Source organism: Macaca thibetana, chromosome 1 (genome assembly GCF_024542745.1).
Source record: "Macaca thibetana thibetana isolate TM-01 chromosome 1, ASM2454274v1, whole genome shotgun sequence".
NCBI lineage: Eukaryota > Metazoa > Chordata > Mammalia > Primates > Cercopithecidae > Macaca > Macaca thibetana.
Window position 1 is genome coordinate 140,046,897 of NC_065578.1, and position 14,773 is coordinate 140,061,669.

The 14,773-nt window shown below is 38.5% G+C and overlaps 1 protein-coding gene across 14 annotated transcripts in view; it reads right to left on the reverse strand.

The window, feature by feature from the left end:
• DISP1 (dispatched RND transporter family member 1) overlaps positions 1-14,773 on the reverse strand; it is a 198,829-nt gene that overhangs the window by 51,871 nt on the left and 132,185 nt on the right. For 5 of the 14 annotated variants that reach the window (XM_050780097.1, XM_050780078.1, XM_050780089.1 and 2 more), the window contains one exon: positions 9,829-10,354. In XM_050780097.1, coding sequence (XP_050636054.1) covers positions 9,829-10,337 — 509 coding nt within the window. In that variant the 5' untranslated portion in view covers positions 10,338-10,354. Of the gene's footprint in view, positions 1-9,828; positions 10,355-12,889; positions 13,341-14,773 lie in introns of those variants that run through there. The other 9 variants (XM_050780138.1, XM_050780152.1, XM_050780112.1 and 6 more) reach the window with 6 other exon arrangements.

The following is a 14,773-nucleotide window of genomic DNA, read 5'->3' on the forward strand; positions in this document are numbered from 1 at the left end:
AAAAAGTTAATTTGACTGCTTTAAGGAATGTCAAAATAAATCCTGGTTTCAGTGAAATCAAAATTAAATCTTACCAGACTTCTTCTAAAATCAAATATCATAATCAGATTATGTAATCAGTATAAAGTGTGAAGGCTCTGAGTTTGGGGGGCTAAAGAGACCCATTTATTCTTCATGACCCCTTTTCCTCCTCCAGAAGGCAAATGAGTGACCATCTTTTCCTATAGGTTGATGGTGTGAGGTGTGTCATTTATAAAGAAGAATGAAAAGGAACACATCATGTCTTTATTTAAACCAGGATTCAGTAATATCTTCATTTCTAAAACAATACCAACAGGATTAAGCACAGGCATGAAACAATACAACAAAACTTAAGAGAAAGTGAAAGGAACAAAAATGGAGAACAGAAGGGAGATTATAATTTGGTACCAGACACTGTGTTAAGTGCAAGATAGCTACTGTTACTCCCATTTTACAGAGATGCTCTTACTACTTAATGTTGTACAATGAGGAAAGAATTCAGAAAAGAAAAATAAATTATAATGTAGCAACAATGATTACTTCTAGAGACTAGCTATACTTCTCTATCCTGGAGAAAAACTGCATTTTTACATTTATATTTTAGATCTACTTACAAAAAGCCCGGCAACTATAAACTAAATAAGATGATAGTTTTTGACTCAAAGATATGCAGTGACTTTTGTGGAATGTAACTGTGGCCTCTAGAAGATTCTGAAGGATATTGCCTACTTGTTACACAATTTTTGCTAATATAGGACTTTTAATCCTTCAGATTTTTTTTTTTTTTTTTTTTTTTTTGACGGAGTCTCGCTGTGTCACTAGGCTGGAGTGCAGTGGCGCGATACCTGCTCACTGCAACCACTGCCCAGGTTCAAGTGATTCTCCTGCCCTCCCGAGTAGCTAGGATTACAGACACGGGCCACTACGCCCAGCTAATTTTTGTATTTTTAGTAGAGATGGGGTTTCACCATGTTGGCCAGGATGGTCTCAATCTCTTGACCTTGTAATCCGCCCGCCTCGGCCTCCCAAGGTACTGGGATTACAGACTTGAGCCACTGCGCCTAGCTGTCCTTCAGGTTTTTGAAGGGATTTTTTTTTTTTTTTTGTCATTTCTTTGTTATTTAGTAAACAAAACACAAGCAAATACTAAGTAGAATTATGTCAACAACAACAAAGTATTCACTGTCAAATATTGCTGTTATTCTATATCATATAAGTTTCATTTGCTGCCGTGGACTTTGAAAAGGGATCTCAGCTGTTTTAACAGAGCCAAGGAAGGTAGTCCTGTTCAATAAAACTCTCTGCAATTATGGTAATATTCTCCATCTGTGCTGTCCAAAATGTTAGCTACTAGCCACATGTGGCTACTGAGTACTGAAAATGTGACCAGTGCCAAATTTTCAATTTTATTGGCTTTATTGAAAACCCAATGGTTTATTGAAAAGCAAATGTCTAAAGAATGCAGTTTAGCTATTCCTTCTTGCAAAAGACACTTGTCCAGCAGTTCCAGAGAGGTAATAATTTATATAAAAAATAAAGACAAATGATTGTTTCACTATTAGTAATCTTTCAATGGTAAGAGAGGAAAAGAGGGGAATATGAATTTGTAAAACTGTATAGTCTAGTTCTCTTTTTGTATTAATATATAATAAAACTTGCCTGTGCCTCTGTAAAAGCACTGGTATTTAACTTCTGTGGTCCAGAGAATACAACAGCTATTCTGTAAACACCAACCAAAGATGACAATCTACCTATGGATCTAAGTGTCTTATCTTGTCCAATTCTACATCTTTGAAGTCAGGAACCAGACTTTGCCTTTTCCACCTGTCTCCAGCACCTAAGGCTTATTAAATACTCATTAAGCACTTGTTGAATAAGTGAATAACTAACTCTGAATTTCTCCACTCATTGCTGCAACATCTTAGAGAAGCATTTGAATGCACTCTGGGTGATGTGGGTAAAGCAGAGACTGTGGGATCTGTGTCAATGGGCAGGTTCATGCTACAATGTTGATGAAGTGTTCAAAGTGATTTCTGCCTCAATTTTTCTGACTAACAAAATAATACAATCACCAGGGCTAAGGAAAGGGGAAAGGGTGGGTCACCATAGGCCATGTGCGGTGAAGTAAGACACTTTGGGAAATGATGCTCAGAGCTGTAGTTTTACCCCTGGATGTCATGATACAGCACATGCCAAGAAACAAGAATTCTGGTGGTAGAATACTTGTCTTTTTAATATAACAAGAGAATTCTCATTTCTTACTTTTTTTTCATTTTAAAAGAGGCCCCTTCACAGAAAATAACAAATGTCCTAAAGGGAAACAAAAAGAAAACCTCTGAGAAAAGTGAGTCAGAAATTAGAAAATTATTAAAGAAATGAAGAAGAAGGGAAATGTAAGTTACAAAAATTATACAGTCATAACATATGGGGGTGGCAGGGACAATATTTAGTTAACCTTAAGGGGCTAAGCTAGTCCCAGGGTTCCTCAGTCCCCTCTATGCCAAGCATTCTTAACTCTATATAGCTCTAATTCCTCTAGTGAGTCACTTGAAACATTCAAAATGGCCATCTGTCTATGAAATCACCTTAGGTAAATAAAAATGCATTTGGCAGGTATCCAAAAATATCACAGGTTCCCTATCATGATAATGAGTCTGTGGCATTGCCAAGTATCATTCATGGAGTCCTCTGTTACAATCAAGAATATTTCTTTGCAACACCAAATTAAAAGGTAAGTATAGTTTAGATTAGAACTCTAGTGTGCTATTTTTGGATGCAGAACCCCTTATTAATTGTGCAATAATACCATTACTCTTTCGCTTTAATACAGCAATAAGAAGATCCCAAATGAATAACTCAAAACTTGCTTCAACCAGCACACTGGAATGTGTGGAATGTAACTGGCTTTTGAGAGGCATTTTCCAGCTCTCTGGAGGATAAAGAGCAGATCATCAAATGGACTGTTCAGGAGGTAGACTGGGGACACCCACAATGACCCTCCGCTCCCACAATCTTGTTCTCTTTACCTTTCTTACATGTTTTAGTCCCAGCTACTCAGGAGGCTGAGGCAGGAGAATGGCATGAACCGGGAGGCAGAGCTTGCAGTGAGCCAAGATCAGGCCACTGGACTCCAGCCTGGGTGACAGAGCGAGACTCTGTCTCAATAAATAAATAAATAAATAAATATATATATATATATATAAAAGCTTTTGCTTTTGAAAGCTTTCCCTTCACAACTTTCCTCCACTCTCCATGTTTTGCCTCCTCAAGTCCCTTCATTAATTTCTAGTCATCTTTCAAGGGCCATTCATGTTCTGCTCTTCTTAGTCAGACTGTCCCTAACCTCAATAACCTACAGGGATCCTTCCAGGGGATCCTTCCCACCTCTCAACTCTTAGAGTTATTTATTGTTTCTACTGCAAAAGAAATGTCTTCTTCTTCTTATTCTACTTATTTTATTTTTTAACTCCCCAGGTGACTCCAAAGACAATCAGCTAGGTATAGGACTTGTTGGTATAAGTCTTTCCTCATGGTGGGGAGACACTATTTTCTGCCTTTTAAAATTCCTTACTGTGGCTGGGCGATGTGACTCACACCTGTAGTCTCAGTACTTTGGGAGGCTAAGGCGGGCGGATCACTTGAGGCCGGGAGTTCAAGACCAGCCTGGCCAACATGGTGAAACTCCGTCTCTACTAAAAATACAAAAATTAGCTGGGCATGTTGGTGTGCGCCTGTAATCCCAGCTGCTCAGGAGGCCGAGGCAGGATAATCGGTTGAACCCAGGAGGTGGAGGTTGCAGTGAGCCGAGATCATGCCACTGTACTCCAGCCTGGGCAATGGAGCAAGACTCTGTCTCAAAAATAAACAAATAAATAAAATAAGATAAAATAAAATTCCCTATTGTTCTCAATTAGACATGTTAATTAATGGCTGAGTAATGTGTATGAGGACAGGAATCTACAAATGTAAAAGCCTGAAGCTTTAAAATGAAATCTAAAGCTTTAAAATAAAATCTATTTAAGCTACTTAATATTTGGCAATAATTAAAACAGATATATTAAATGTGATCCTTGCAATAATCTTTATTTTATTTTATTTTTATTTTTTTTGAGAGTCTTCCTCTGTCACCTAGGCTGGAGTGTAGTGGTGTGATCCTGGCTCACTGCAACCTCCACCTCCCGGGTTCAAGTAATTCTCCTGCCTCAGCCTCCTAAGTAACTGGGACTACAGGTGCTTGCCACCACCCTGGGCTAATTTTTGTAGTTTTAGCAGAGACGGGGTTTCACCATTCCTGGCCAGGCTGGTCTCGAACTCCTGACCTCAAGTGATTGGCCTGCCTCAGTCTCCCAAAGTGCTGGTATTATAAGCTTGAGCCACCACACCTGGCCTTAATTTTATTAATCAGAAGACTAAAAACGAATTAAAAAAAAAAAAACCACAGATGGTTGATATAATGAATCTTTTAGAAAGATTTATTGGAGTTTAAAGAATCAAAAGGGGATGAAAGAGAGTCTACTATATAAAAGGCGGTAAGCAGTAAATGGTCTAGACTAAAATTATATTTTCTATCTGATTGAGTCTTTAAAACATTATCTATGGCTTAAGTGCTTTATAAACAACAACAAAAAAAACTTCAAAAAACACTTTCAAATACAAACAGGTGGGCCCATTTGTGGTCTAGGTGCAAATAGCAATAAAAATTGATAGCACTTAGGATCTTCCATCACCATACAATTTTACTCTAAGGCGGTCAATGTTTAAGATATCCTTTAAAGTAATGTGAAGTCATAAATACATCTTAAACATTAATTGAATAATATTTCATTAAGTACTTACTTGATGTTATCAATTTAGAAAGAACTTGAAAATTACATAGCAATAAACCACAATAAAGAAAACTAAAAAGACTTGAAGTTTCTGGTAGAGATCAACCTCTAGAACCTTTGTTACAGTAAGTTCCTGAAAGAGTTGTGAGAATAATGAAAGGCAGTAAAGCATTGTACAGCATCCTCATTTTCAGAATTCCATACCAAGGATATCCTGTGCAGACTTTCCCAAACTGCCCTGTTCTCCCATACATAGCAGCTCTATCCAAGAACACATTTGCTTCTGTGGATATTTTATTGGTTGGGGAAAGGACGAGACAGCACCTCACTCAGTGCCTTGCCCATAGCACAATTCTGCAAATATAATACCTGCTGGCCTGAGTCAAAGTGCTTCAGTGTTCATTCTAAGATAAACCCCACCAGTATTGCCCTCAGTGCACTGTCATGTATTACCCAGCAACCTCATTCTTTCAAAGAAGCTCAGGGGACATCACTCTTTCACTGTTACTGTTACTCTGTAGTCCTCTCTGGAAGCTCAATGTCTCAGCTCTGTTTACTTAGTTCCCTTCTTCTGTCTTCCCCATTTTAGTGAATGGAATTACCATCTACCCAACCAGTTGCTCAAGCCAGGACACTGAAAATCAGTTGTGAATCTTCCTCCCTTTGCCCCTCCGATATACAATTATCCACCAAATCTAGTAGATTCCACCTCCTAAATCTCTCTAGAATGAATTTATTTATAAATCATGGTTCAAGTTATCACATTTCTCACTTGAACTACTGCAGCAAGCCTTCTAGTGTTCTTCCTATCTACAACGGTCCTGACCAAGGCAATTTGCTCTCCACAATGCAAATGATGAAGTTTTCTAAAATGTTTCTTACTGTGTGTGTGTGTTTTTTTTTGTTTTGTTTTGTTTTTTTTTTTTGCTTTAAAATTTATAATCTCACATCAGTTAGGATGCCTACTTTAAAAAAAAAAAACGGATAAAATAACAAATGTTGGCAAGGATCTGGAAACACTGGAACTTTTTGCACTGCTGGTGTAAAATGGTGCAGCCACTATGGAAAACAGTTTCTCAAAAAGCTAAAAACAGAATTACCATATGCTCCAGCAATTCCACTTCTGGTCTGAGCATATACCCCAAAGAACTGAAAGCAGGGACTTGAACAGAACCCAAGTTCATAGTAGCATTATTCACAATAGCCACGACACCCAAAAGATGGAATTGTCCATCAATGAACTGATACAATGTAATATGTAATTGATAAAATGCTATAATGTAATATACAAATATGCAATGGAATATTATTCAGCCTTAAAAAGAAAGGAAATCATGACGCATGCTACAACATGAATGAAACTTGAAGACATTATGCGGAGTAAAATAAGCCCAACAGAAAAAGGCAAGTACTGTAGGATTCGACTAATTTGAGGTATCTAGAGAAGTCAAATTCATGGAGACAAAAAGTAGAATGGTGGTTGCCAGGGGCAGGTGGATTTATAATTTAGTGAGTATGGAATTTCAGTTTGGGAAGATGAAATAGTTCTGCACAAAGGTAGTAGTGATGGGTGTACAACAATGTGAATGTACTTAATGTCACTAAACTGTATACTTAAAAATGATTAAAATATTAAATTTTATGTTATGTATATCTCACCACAATAAAAAAATCACAAACACACACAAATCTACAATGGGGCCTCCTTAGCCTCAGGATGAAGTCTGGAGATTGCCTTAATGTGGTTTACAATGCCCTTCAGGATTTAGTCCTAGTATACCTCTCCTCTTGCTACCATTCTCTCTTCCACTAGGGTCCAGCCATATTGACCTATGCTGGAGCTGAGCGCACACCACCTTGTAAAAGTATTTGCATAAACTGTTCCCTCTACCTAAAAGACAAGCCTCTTCAGTTCTCTCTCCATCTGTAACTTTTCTTCATCTTCAGCCCTGTGTATTCCTTCTTGATAGTGCTTACCATAATACTGTAGCTGCCTATTTGCTTTACTGTCTCCCTTCCTACTAAAGAATGTCTCAACTTGTTTGGAATTACATCCTCGGTGCCACATTGCAGATTATATAACTAATGTAGAAAATAGCAAAGTAATAATTGAGGCACAATAAAGTATGTAATACACACAAATGGACATATACTATTCCTCTGCAGGCATCTTTAAAATATTTTATGTCTATTACAAACAGATAACCGAAAGCTCAAATTCTTGAGATACAATTCTAAATATAAAAAATTTCCCTCATACTAATCTTTCTTCTACAACTTTTTTTGACGGACAATTGTGGCAATTTTTAAGTCAGCGTTTTTCAAATTAAGTATGAGAGTGTTTTTATTTCTCTCATAACTTTTAAAATGTAAATATTATATAGTTCAGTCACAGCCTTTACTTCCAAGCAACTTCTCCATGGGTCTCAATTCCCTTTTAAATAACATACTTTTTTTTCCAGAAGGCAGTTAGCTTTTCCATCATTCTTTCTCTTTAGATAACACACAAAGACAAATCCTATACGGACGAGTCTGTGGACCCAGTGGTCATACACAGTCTGAAGTCAGTCCACCATGATTGCAAAAGCCCCGGTTCCAACAATGACTCCACAACCAAGGGTAGTGACAAGCTCAGCCACCTGCCTATCAGTTTGTTTTTAAATGCCATTCTATTTAAAGTGTACACAGGGATCTCATTGCTTTTGAATTAGGTCACTGAGAAATGCTAAGTAAAAATCCTGAAACTCTTGGCACAACCTTCCATATTGAAAGGATTGGTTATTTGTCCACAGTTTTATTATGTTGTGATTTTTTTAAAGGAGGTATCAGCTTCAAAATGCAGAAATATCTATCTTATTTCATACTTTGCAACCATATAATTTATTATTTGAAACATCAATATGATAATTTAAAAATCAACTGTTCACACAATTTGATTCAAAATGGAAAGAGTCTAAAACTAGTCATGTAGCACAAAGTTGTCAGGACAAATCTTCTAAGAAATGACTTTGGTAAATGTGAGTTCTTATCATAGCCTATAACTAAAAGACTCTCAAATCCAATATGGAAAGTGTATTCAGAAACTGCAGAAACATGCTGTGAAGGACTCTCCTCTTTTCCCCTCCCCACTCTTTCTTTCTGCTTTATTACCACGTTTCCCTTCCTCTCTTTAAAAAGAGTGTAACCAGATAATCTCAACAATGTTCAAAACCTGATAAAGGTCAAAAGTATTTATCTCTTAATCCCTTTTTGGATCTGACTTTTTTTCCCTTTTTTTTTTTTTGTAGATACAGAGTCTTGCTGTGTTGCCCAGGCTGGCACTGAAGTCCTGGGCTCAAGCAATTTTCCCACCTTACAGAATCTTACAGCGATTCTGTAATCCCTGCAGCCGTGAGCTGCAGCACTCAGACCTGACTCTTTAATCAAAAGTGAATTTGCTACATGCATACAGTGGATTACTACTCAGCAATAAATGGAAAAACAAATACATACAATAATTAGATGAAACTCAAAAGCATTATGCTGAGCAAAAATTGCCAAATATGAAAGAGTACATACTGTACGATTCCGCTTATATGAAGTTCTACGAGCAGGCAAAACAAATCTACAGTAATAGAACTCAGCAGTGATTGCTTCTGGTGAAGACAGAGGTAATAACTGAGAAGGGGCACGAAGGAACTTATCTTCTGGGGTGACAGAAATGTTCTACATCAGACCAAAATGTGGGTTACGCTTTTGTACACATTTGTCAACACTGTTCAAACTGAATAATTAATATCTGTACATTTCCCTATGTGTAAATTATATCCTAATTTTAAAGAGAATGCTCTTTTTCTAGCTAAACTCTTTTTATTACTTAAAAATATGAAATAATACTAGGTCTTTACAAAGTACTTAGTATTTTATAAAATATATTATCATCGCTAACCTATGCTGAATGCAACTTAACTTACCCATGGAAAAAATAGCTGAAAATCATATATATGAGAAACTATGGGCTGAGGTGGAAATAAGCACGGACAATGATATTGATTTTTCTAATACTTTTCAATCTACCAGATCTAAAAATGCTTTACAAAAAATATTTTTTAAAGTCCCATGCTACAGTTTACAGGTTTCATCTGCTATGAAGGCAATTGCTACTTTCATCTGATCTCAGCGTACTACATAGTCACCAAAACACATGAATAGAAATTGTCGAGTACAGTCATAAGGCAGCATAAGGAAGCAAGGTTTTTTTTTTTTGTTTGTTTGTTTGTTTTTTTGTTTTTTCTGGGAGATGGAGTTTCACTCTTGTTGCACAGGCTGGAGTGCAATGGCATGATTTCGGCTCACCACAGTCTCCACCTGCCAGGTTCATGTGATTCTCCTGCCTCAACCTCCCGAGTAGCTGAGATTACAGGCATGCACCACCACGCCCGGCTAATTTTTTGTATTTTTAGTAGAGATGGGGTTTCTCCATGTTCGTCAGGCTGGTCTCAAACTCCCAAACTCAGGTGATCCGCCTGCCTCGGTCTCCCAAAGTGCTGGGATTACAGGCATGAGCCACTGCACCTGGCCAGCAAGGAGTTTTTTTATTTCTTTTTCATAAATGCTCACCACTATCAATAACAGCAAATAAAGGATGGCTGCTTAGGTAGTCTCATCATAAATACGCTTCCCATGTACAATAATAGAAACTGCTAACAGTAAAACTTTTTGTTGAATTTTATAACTTAAGGTCTAGCAGAAATTCCTAACCAGTTTGCAGACAGGAAAAGGGGAAGGGAGGATTTGACTAAGAAGTCAGTGGATACAATAGATATACTGTATTATTTTATTTGCGTTTTTCTTGGCTTCACACAATCCACAGAATATGCATTTTCATAAGTTTTCTTTCTGTGCCACATTTTTCTCCTCCCCTTTCAGGAAAATGAACACAAGTTGTCATGTTCATGTGGAATTAGTTGAATGCTAAAAGCAAAACTTTCAGACCACTTACCTTATGTTGGCTATGTGCTGTTGCACAGGCTGATGCTGAAAATGGTCAGGCCACGGATGATGCAGGCAGAAGGATGGAGAGGGCTGAAGACAGCACGTAGTCTGATACACAGGTGAATGATTTGGACAAAGAGATGCAGAATACTCGGAGTGTGGCTGCATGCAACACGAGGCCAAAGCAGAGGGTGCTGCAGGGCCAGCCTCAGGATGGCACTCTTGGTGACTGCTATGGCTAGTCAAAGGGTGATGGTATGGGCAAGGATGGCAGCATTGGGGTAACATCTGAGGCGTTCTTTGGTTGTCTAAAGGCAGAAAGGATGATTTAACTGTGCCATTAAGTTGCAGGCATCCATTTGGACTCACTTTTGTTCTTGTTGCTTCTTTGGGTGTGAGCTGCTGGGCTGCATGGTCTCCATCAGAGGGGGTAAGGGGACTCGGGTTAGCAGCACTGGTTGTGATGCTGCTGTTGCTCAGAACCACAAAATCATTGTTTCCATTGCTCATAGCCATGCTCCAATTTCTTGACCCTAAGAAAGAAAATCATATAAAATCACCCAGTTATAGTCAGGCAGGCAAATATGTAGGGAAGACAAGTATGATATTTAAAAACAGCTCTTTGAAAATGAGGGTTCTTGCAGAGTTTGAGACAGTGGTGGGAATTCAGCAGCATCTGTGATGGAACCAGCCAACACAGTGGCACTCCTCTTCTTTCCACCAGCTATTTTATGCACCTTAAGAACCCTCTTCTGTTCCCATTGATCACTTTCCTCCTGCCCACCTCTTCTTTCAGTGCCTTTTTTCTCACCTCATCCTAGATGCACAAGTAATCAGTTAAGAACGAGACCATTTTGCATATGAGAGAGGAGAGGATACAAATAGCATCCTTCAGCTTTTCAACAGTACCATGCTTGGCTTGTATGTTCTGATCTAGGAGTGACGGACAAAATGAAGGGCCACTCTGAGGGTAATTAGTTGTACAAGGTTAAAATAATTTGAATAATCTTAAGAATGTTTTATATCTTAGAAAAATCTCAAGAATATATGACTTTTCCTCTTAGTCATTCAAGTCTGAGGATAATAAATTAAAACCAGTCAGGAAAGCTAAGAATTCTAGCAACCAAAATGTCAGATGCAAAATTCTATATAATATACTACAGGCAACAATGCTTGCACATGAGAAAAATAATACTATGGGCGGGATTTGCTTCAAATGATTTTTTCTTACTTTTTTTTCCTTCCACCAAAGGGTTCAGGCCTTCAGTATAAAGGAAGATCCTTAGATGCTCAAATTACCAGCAGCAAGTGTGTCCAATCAACAAACAGAAAAACAGACAATCTCCCTATCTCTTTGCCCACTACACCTGCCCTCTGAGCAACACACACACAAAATCTGGGAATGCACAGTAAAAAAAAAAAAAAAAAAAGTCATCAAATGCTATTAGTCTATTCAACATACACATGAAAGCCAACAACAACAACAAAAAAGAAAACTGTAATTTGGCTCACTAACCCTTCTAGCATGCCATTCTCTAAGTAGACAAAACGGCTTGTGGAGGGATCTCTCTCCAGTCCTTCCCCACCTCTGGCAGACACACAGGTAACCAGAAGAAATCCTCTTTTTCAGTCTGAGTACATCGTAATCTCACTGGCAAACCTTGATCTCCCATGAGGATTCCTGTGTACATTTTCACCCAGTATGTAAACTGCTCAGCAGGGGCGTTTGTGAGCAGAGCATGCCCATACTAGGATGTAAATTTAGCATATTTACCTTTCAGACAAAATTCCTCAAACACACCCTATCCCACATACACAAATTCAGTTAAATAAACATCATGCAGTAGGAATTTCTTCATAAATTGCTTAGTGGGAAGACAAAGCATTTAAAAACATCAATATATATATAAAATCTATTAGATATTACTTCCCTCATTTAGTCTTACATCACTTTTGAAAATGGCTTGCCAATCCCAAGCTTCCTTTTATAATGACCATTGAGAGGGATTCTGAACTGTAGTATATACAGTTGCTCTCTCCTTCATTAAATCACTTTCCAATGTATCCAATGTTAAACAAACATCCACTGTAAAGCATTCAAATCATATACCCAATGCACAGTAATAGTAGTTAAATATATTATGTAAACTAGCAGGAGGTAGGGTAGATATACTGACTGGCAAGAGCACTAATCTGATCCAGGAGGTGAGAACTCATCTCATCGTTTTCTGAATGTGCCATCTCAGCAAAATCTGCTCATTTACTCTTCAGTTTACTGAAGAATATAACCTCCCTTTTGTTGTTAACAAAAGAAAAAGCCATACACAAAGGTTATGAAGATAACAAAACATAAATTAAAGGACATTTAAAGAAGCACTGGACTTTTCTTAAAAAGCTAATTGAAATGTAAGATGTTTAATTGTGTGTTAGATAATGTAGGAAACAATCACTAGATGAGATCAATGCAATTATTTCCCAGAATTAGAAACTCTCATTGTGCAAGCACTCCATTCAAAGAAATCACTGAAGGCTCATGCTTTTCTCCAACCTCCACCTGTACCTCAGTTAAAGCTATCACAGCTGATGGGATCTGCTGGGCTAACTGGGAAAGTCAACAACTCCTCCTGCCCTTTCTATCAGGAGGGTTGAAGGAAGGAATACTTCTAATTTGTTGGTTTGTTTTTACCATCCCAGGTTAGTTAATATATTATTTCAAATAGTCTACTTTTACCTAGGTATTTAATTCAATCAATTCTACTGATTCTAATCACAGACGCTGGGTAAGTTATGCTAGTGAGAAGCATCTAATAACAACAAATGACTTAAAAGTTTGAAAGTGCAACTGGCTGATAGGGTTTGGATCTGTGTCCTGCCCAAATCTCATGTCGAACTGTAATCCCCAGTGTTGAAGGTGGGGTGGAGTGGGAGGTGATTGGATTATGGGGCTAGATTTCCCTCTTTATGTGGTTCTCGTGATAGTGAGTGGGTTCTTGTGAGATCTAGTCGTTTAAAAGTATGGTACACACGTCCCCCTCAACTTTCTCCTTCTCTGACCAGCTTCCCCTTACCTTCTGCCATGATTGTCAGTTTCCTAAGGCCTCCCCAGAAGCTCAGCTGGTGCTGCCACATTTCCTGTACAGCCTGCAAAATTGTGAGCCAATTAAACCTCTTTCCTTTATAAATTACCCAGTCTCAGGTTATTTTTTTTCTTTTCTTTTCTTTTTCTTTTCTGAGACAGAGTCTTACTCTGTCGCCCAGACTGGAGTGCAGTGGTGCCATCTCGGCTCACTCCAAACACCGCCTCCTGGGTTCATACCTTTCTCCTGCTTCAGTCTCCCAAGTAGCTGGGACTACAGGCGCCAGCCATCATGCCCAGCTAATTTTTTTTATTTTTTAGTAGAGACAGGGTTTCACCATGTTAGCCAGGATGGTCTCAATCTCCTGACCTCGTGATCCGCCCGCCTCGGCCTCTGGAAGTGCTGGGATTACAGGCGTGAGCCACCGTGCCCGGCCTTTTTAAATTTTTTTTTTTTTTTTTTTCTTTTTTAATTTTTTTTTTTTTTTTTTTTTTTTTTTTTTTTTTTTTTTTTTTTCTGGAGACAGGGTCTGGATCTGTTGCCCAGAGTGTAGTGAAGTGGTGTAATCTTGGCTCACTCACTGCAACCTCCGCATCCCGGGTTCAAGTGATTCTCCCACCTTAGCCTCCTGAGTAGCTGAGACCACAGGTGTGTGCCACCGCACCCAGCTAATTTTTGTATTTTTTGGTAGAGACAGGGTTTCACCATGTTGGCCAGGCTGGTCTGAAACTCCTGACCTCAGGTGATCTGCCCACCTCGACCTCCCAAAGTGCTGGGATTACAGGCATGAGTCACTGTGCTCAGCCCAGGTATTTCTTTATGGTAGTGCAAGAACTGAATACATTGGGCTTCAGACAGAATCCCATCAACCTCTAACTCCCTTCAAAGAACCCTGAAATGCTCCCTAGACCCTTCTCAATCTTCATGTTTCCCTATCTTCTAATTAAATCTGCTTATCCTCAGTAAAACAAAACAAAACAAAAAAATAGTTTTCTTTGTAACCAGAATCACAACTATCATTCTCTTTTAAATTTATTACAAATGTATCATTTTGTAGTTACACAAGAGTTAAATAGATTCTTATATGCCAGCCAGGGACCTAATCATCATTTATAACATTTTTTTCCCACATGGTAAAATGCAGTTCAAATGCCAAATAACTGACTTCCAACTGAATTTTTGGAACACAACCTATTTTGTAACTTGGGAGACTTCTTGTAATGAAGTAGGAACTAGTAAAGAACAATTTGAACTCTGGCTTGTATTTGAAGCAAGTCACATGAGTGTTCTCTGATTCCATTTCTTTAATCATAACATGGGACTAATCAATTTGACCTCATAAATAAGTAAAAACTACAGGTAAAAAATTTAGAAGTAAAAACAGAAAAAATATTTTATGAAATGTCTATAGATTATTTAAGTTCAATGGATGCATTTGGGTAGGTGTTCAGATGACCAGCCAGAATAGGAAAGTATTTCACTCTGACATCAAGAGTTGACCCTAAGGCCCGTACAGAGAAAGATCATCCCTTCCCCCGTTCATCCCTTTTTTCCTTCCCCCGCTTTTTTTTTAAGACAGGGTCTTGCTCTGTTGCCCACGCTGGAGTGCAATGGTGCGATCATGGCTCTGGCAGCCTAGACCTTGCAGGCCCAAGCAATCCTCCTGCCTCAGCCTCCTGTGTAGCTGGGACCATAGGCATGTACCATCATGTCATGCTAATTTTAAATTTTTTTGTAGAGATAGGGTCTCCTATGTTGTCCACGCTGGTCTCAAACCCCTGAGCTCAAGCAATCCTCCTGCCTCAGCCTCCCAAAGTGCTAGGATTACAGGATGAGCCACCATGTTCAGCCTCCTTTTTCTTTAGAACTGAGATA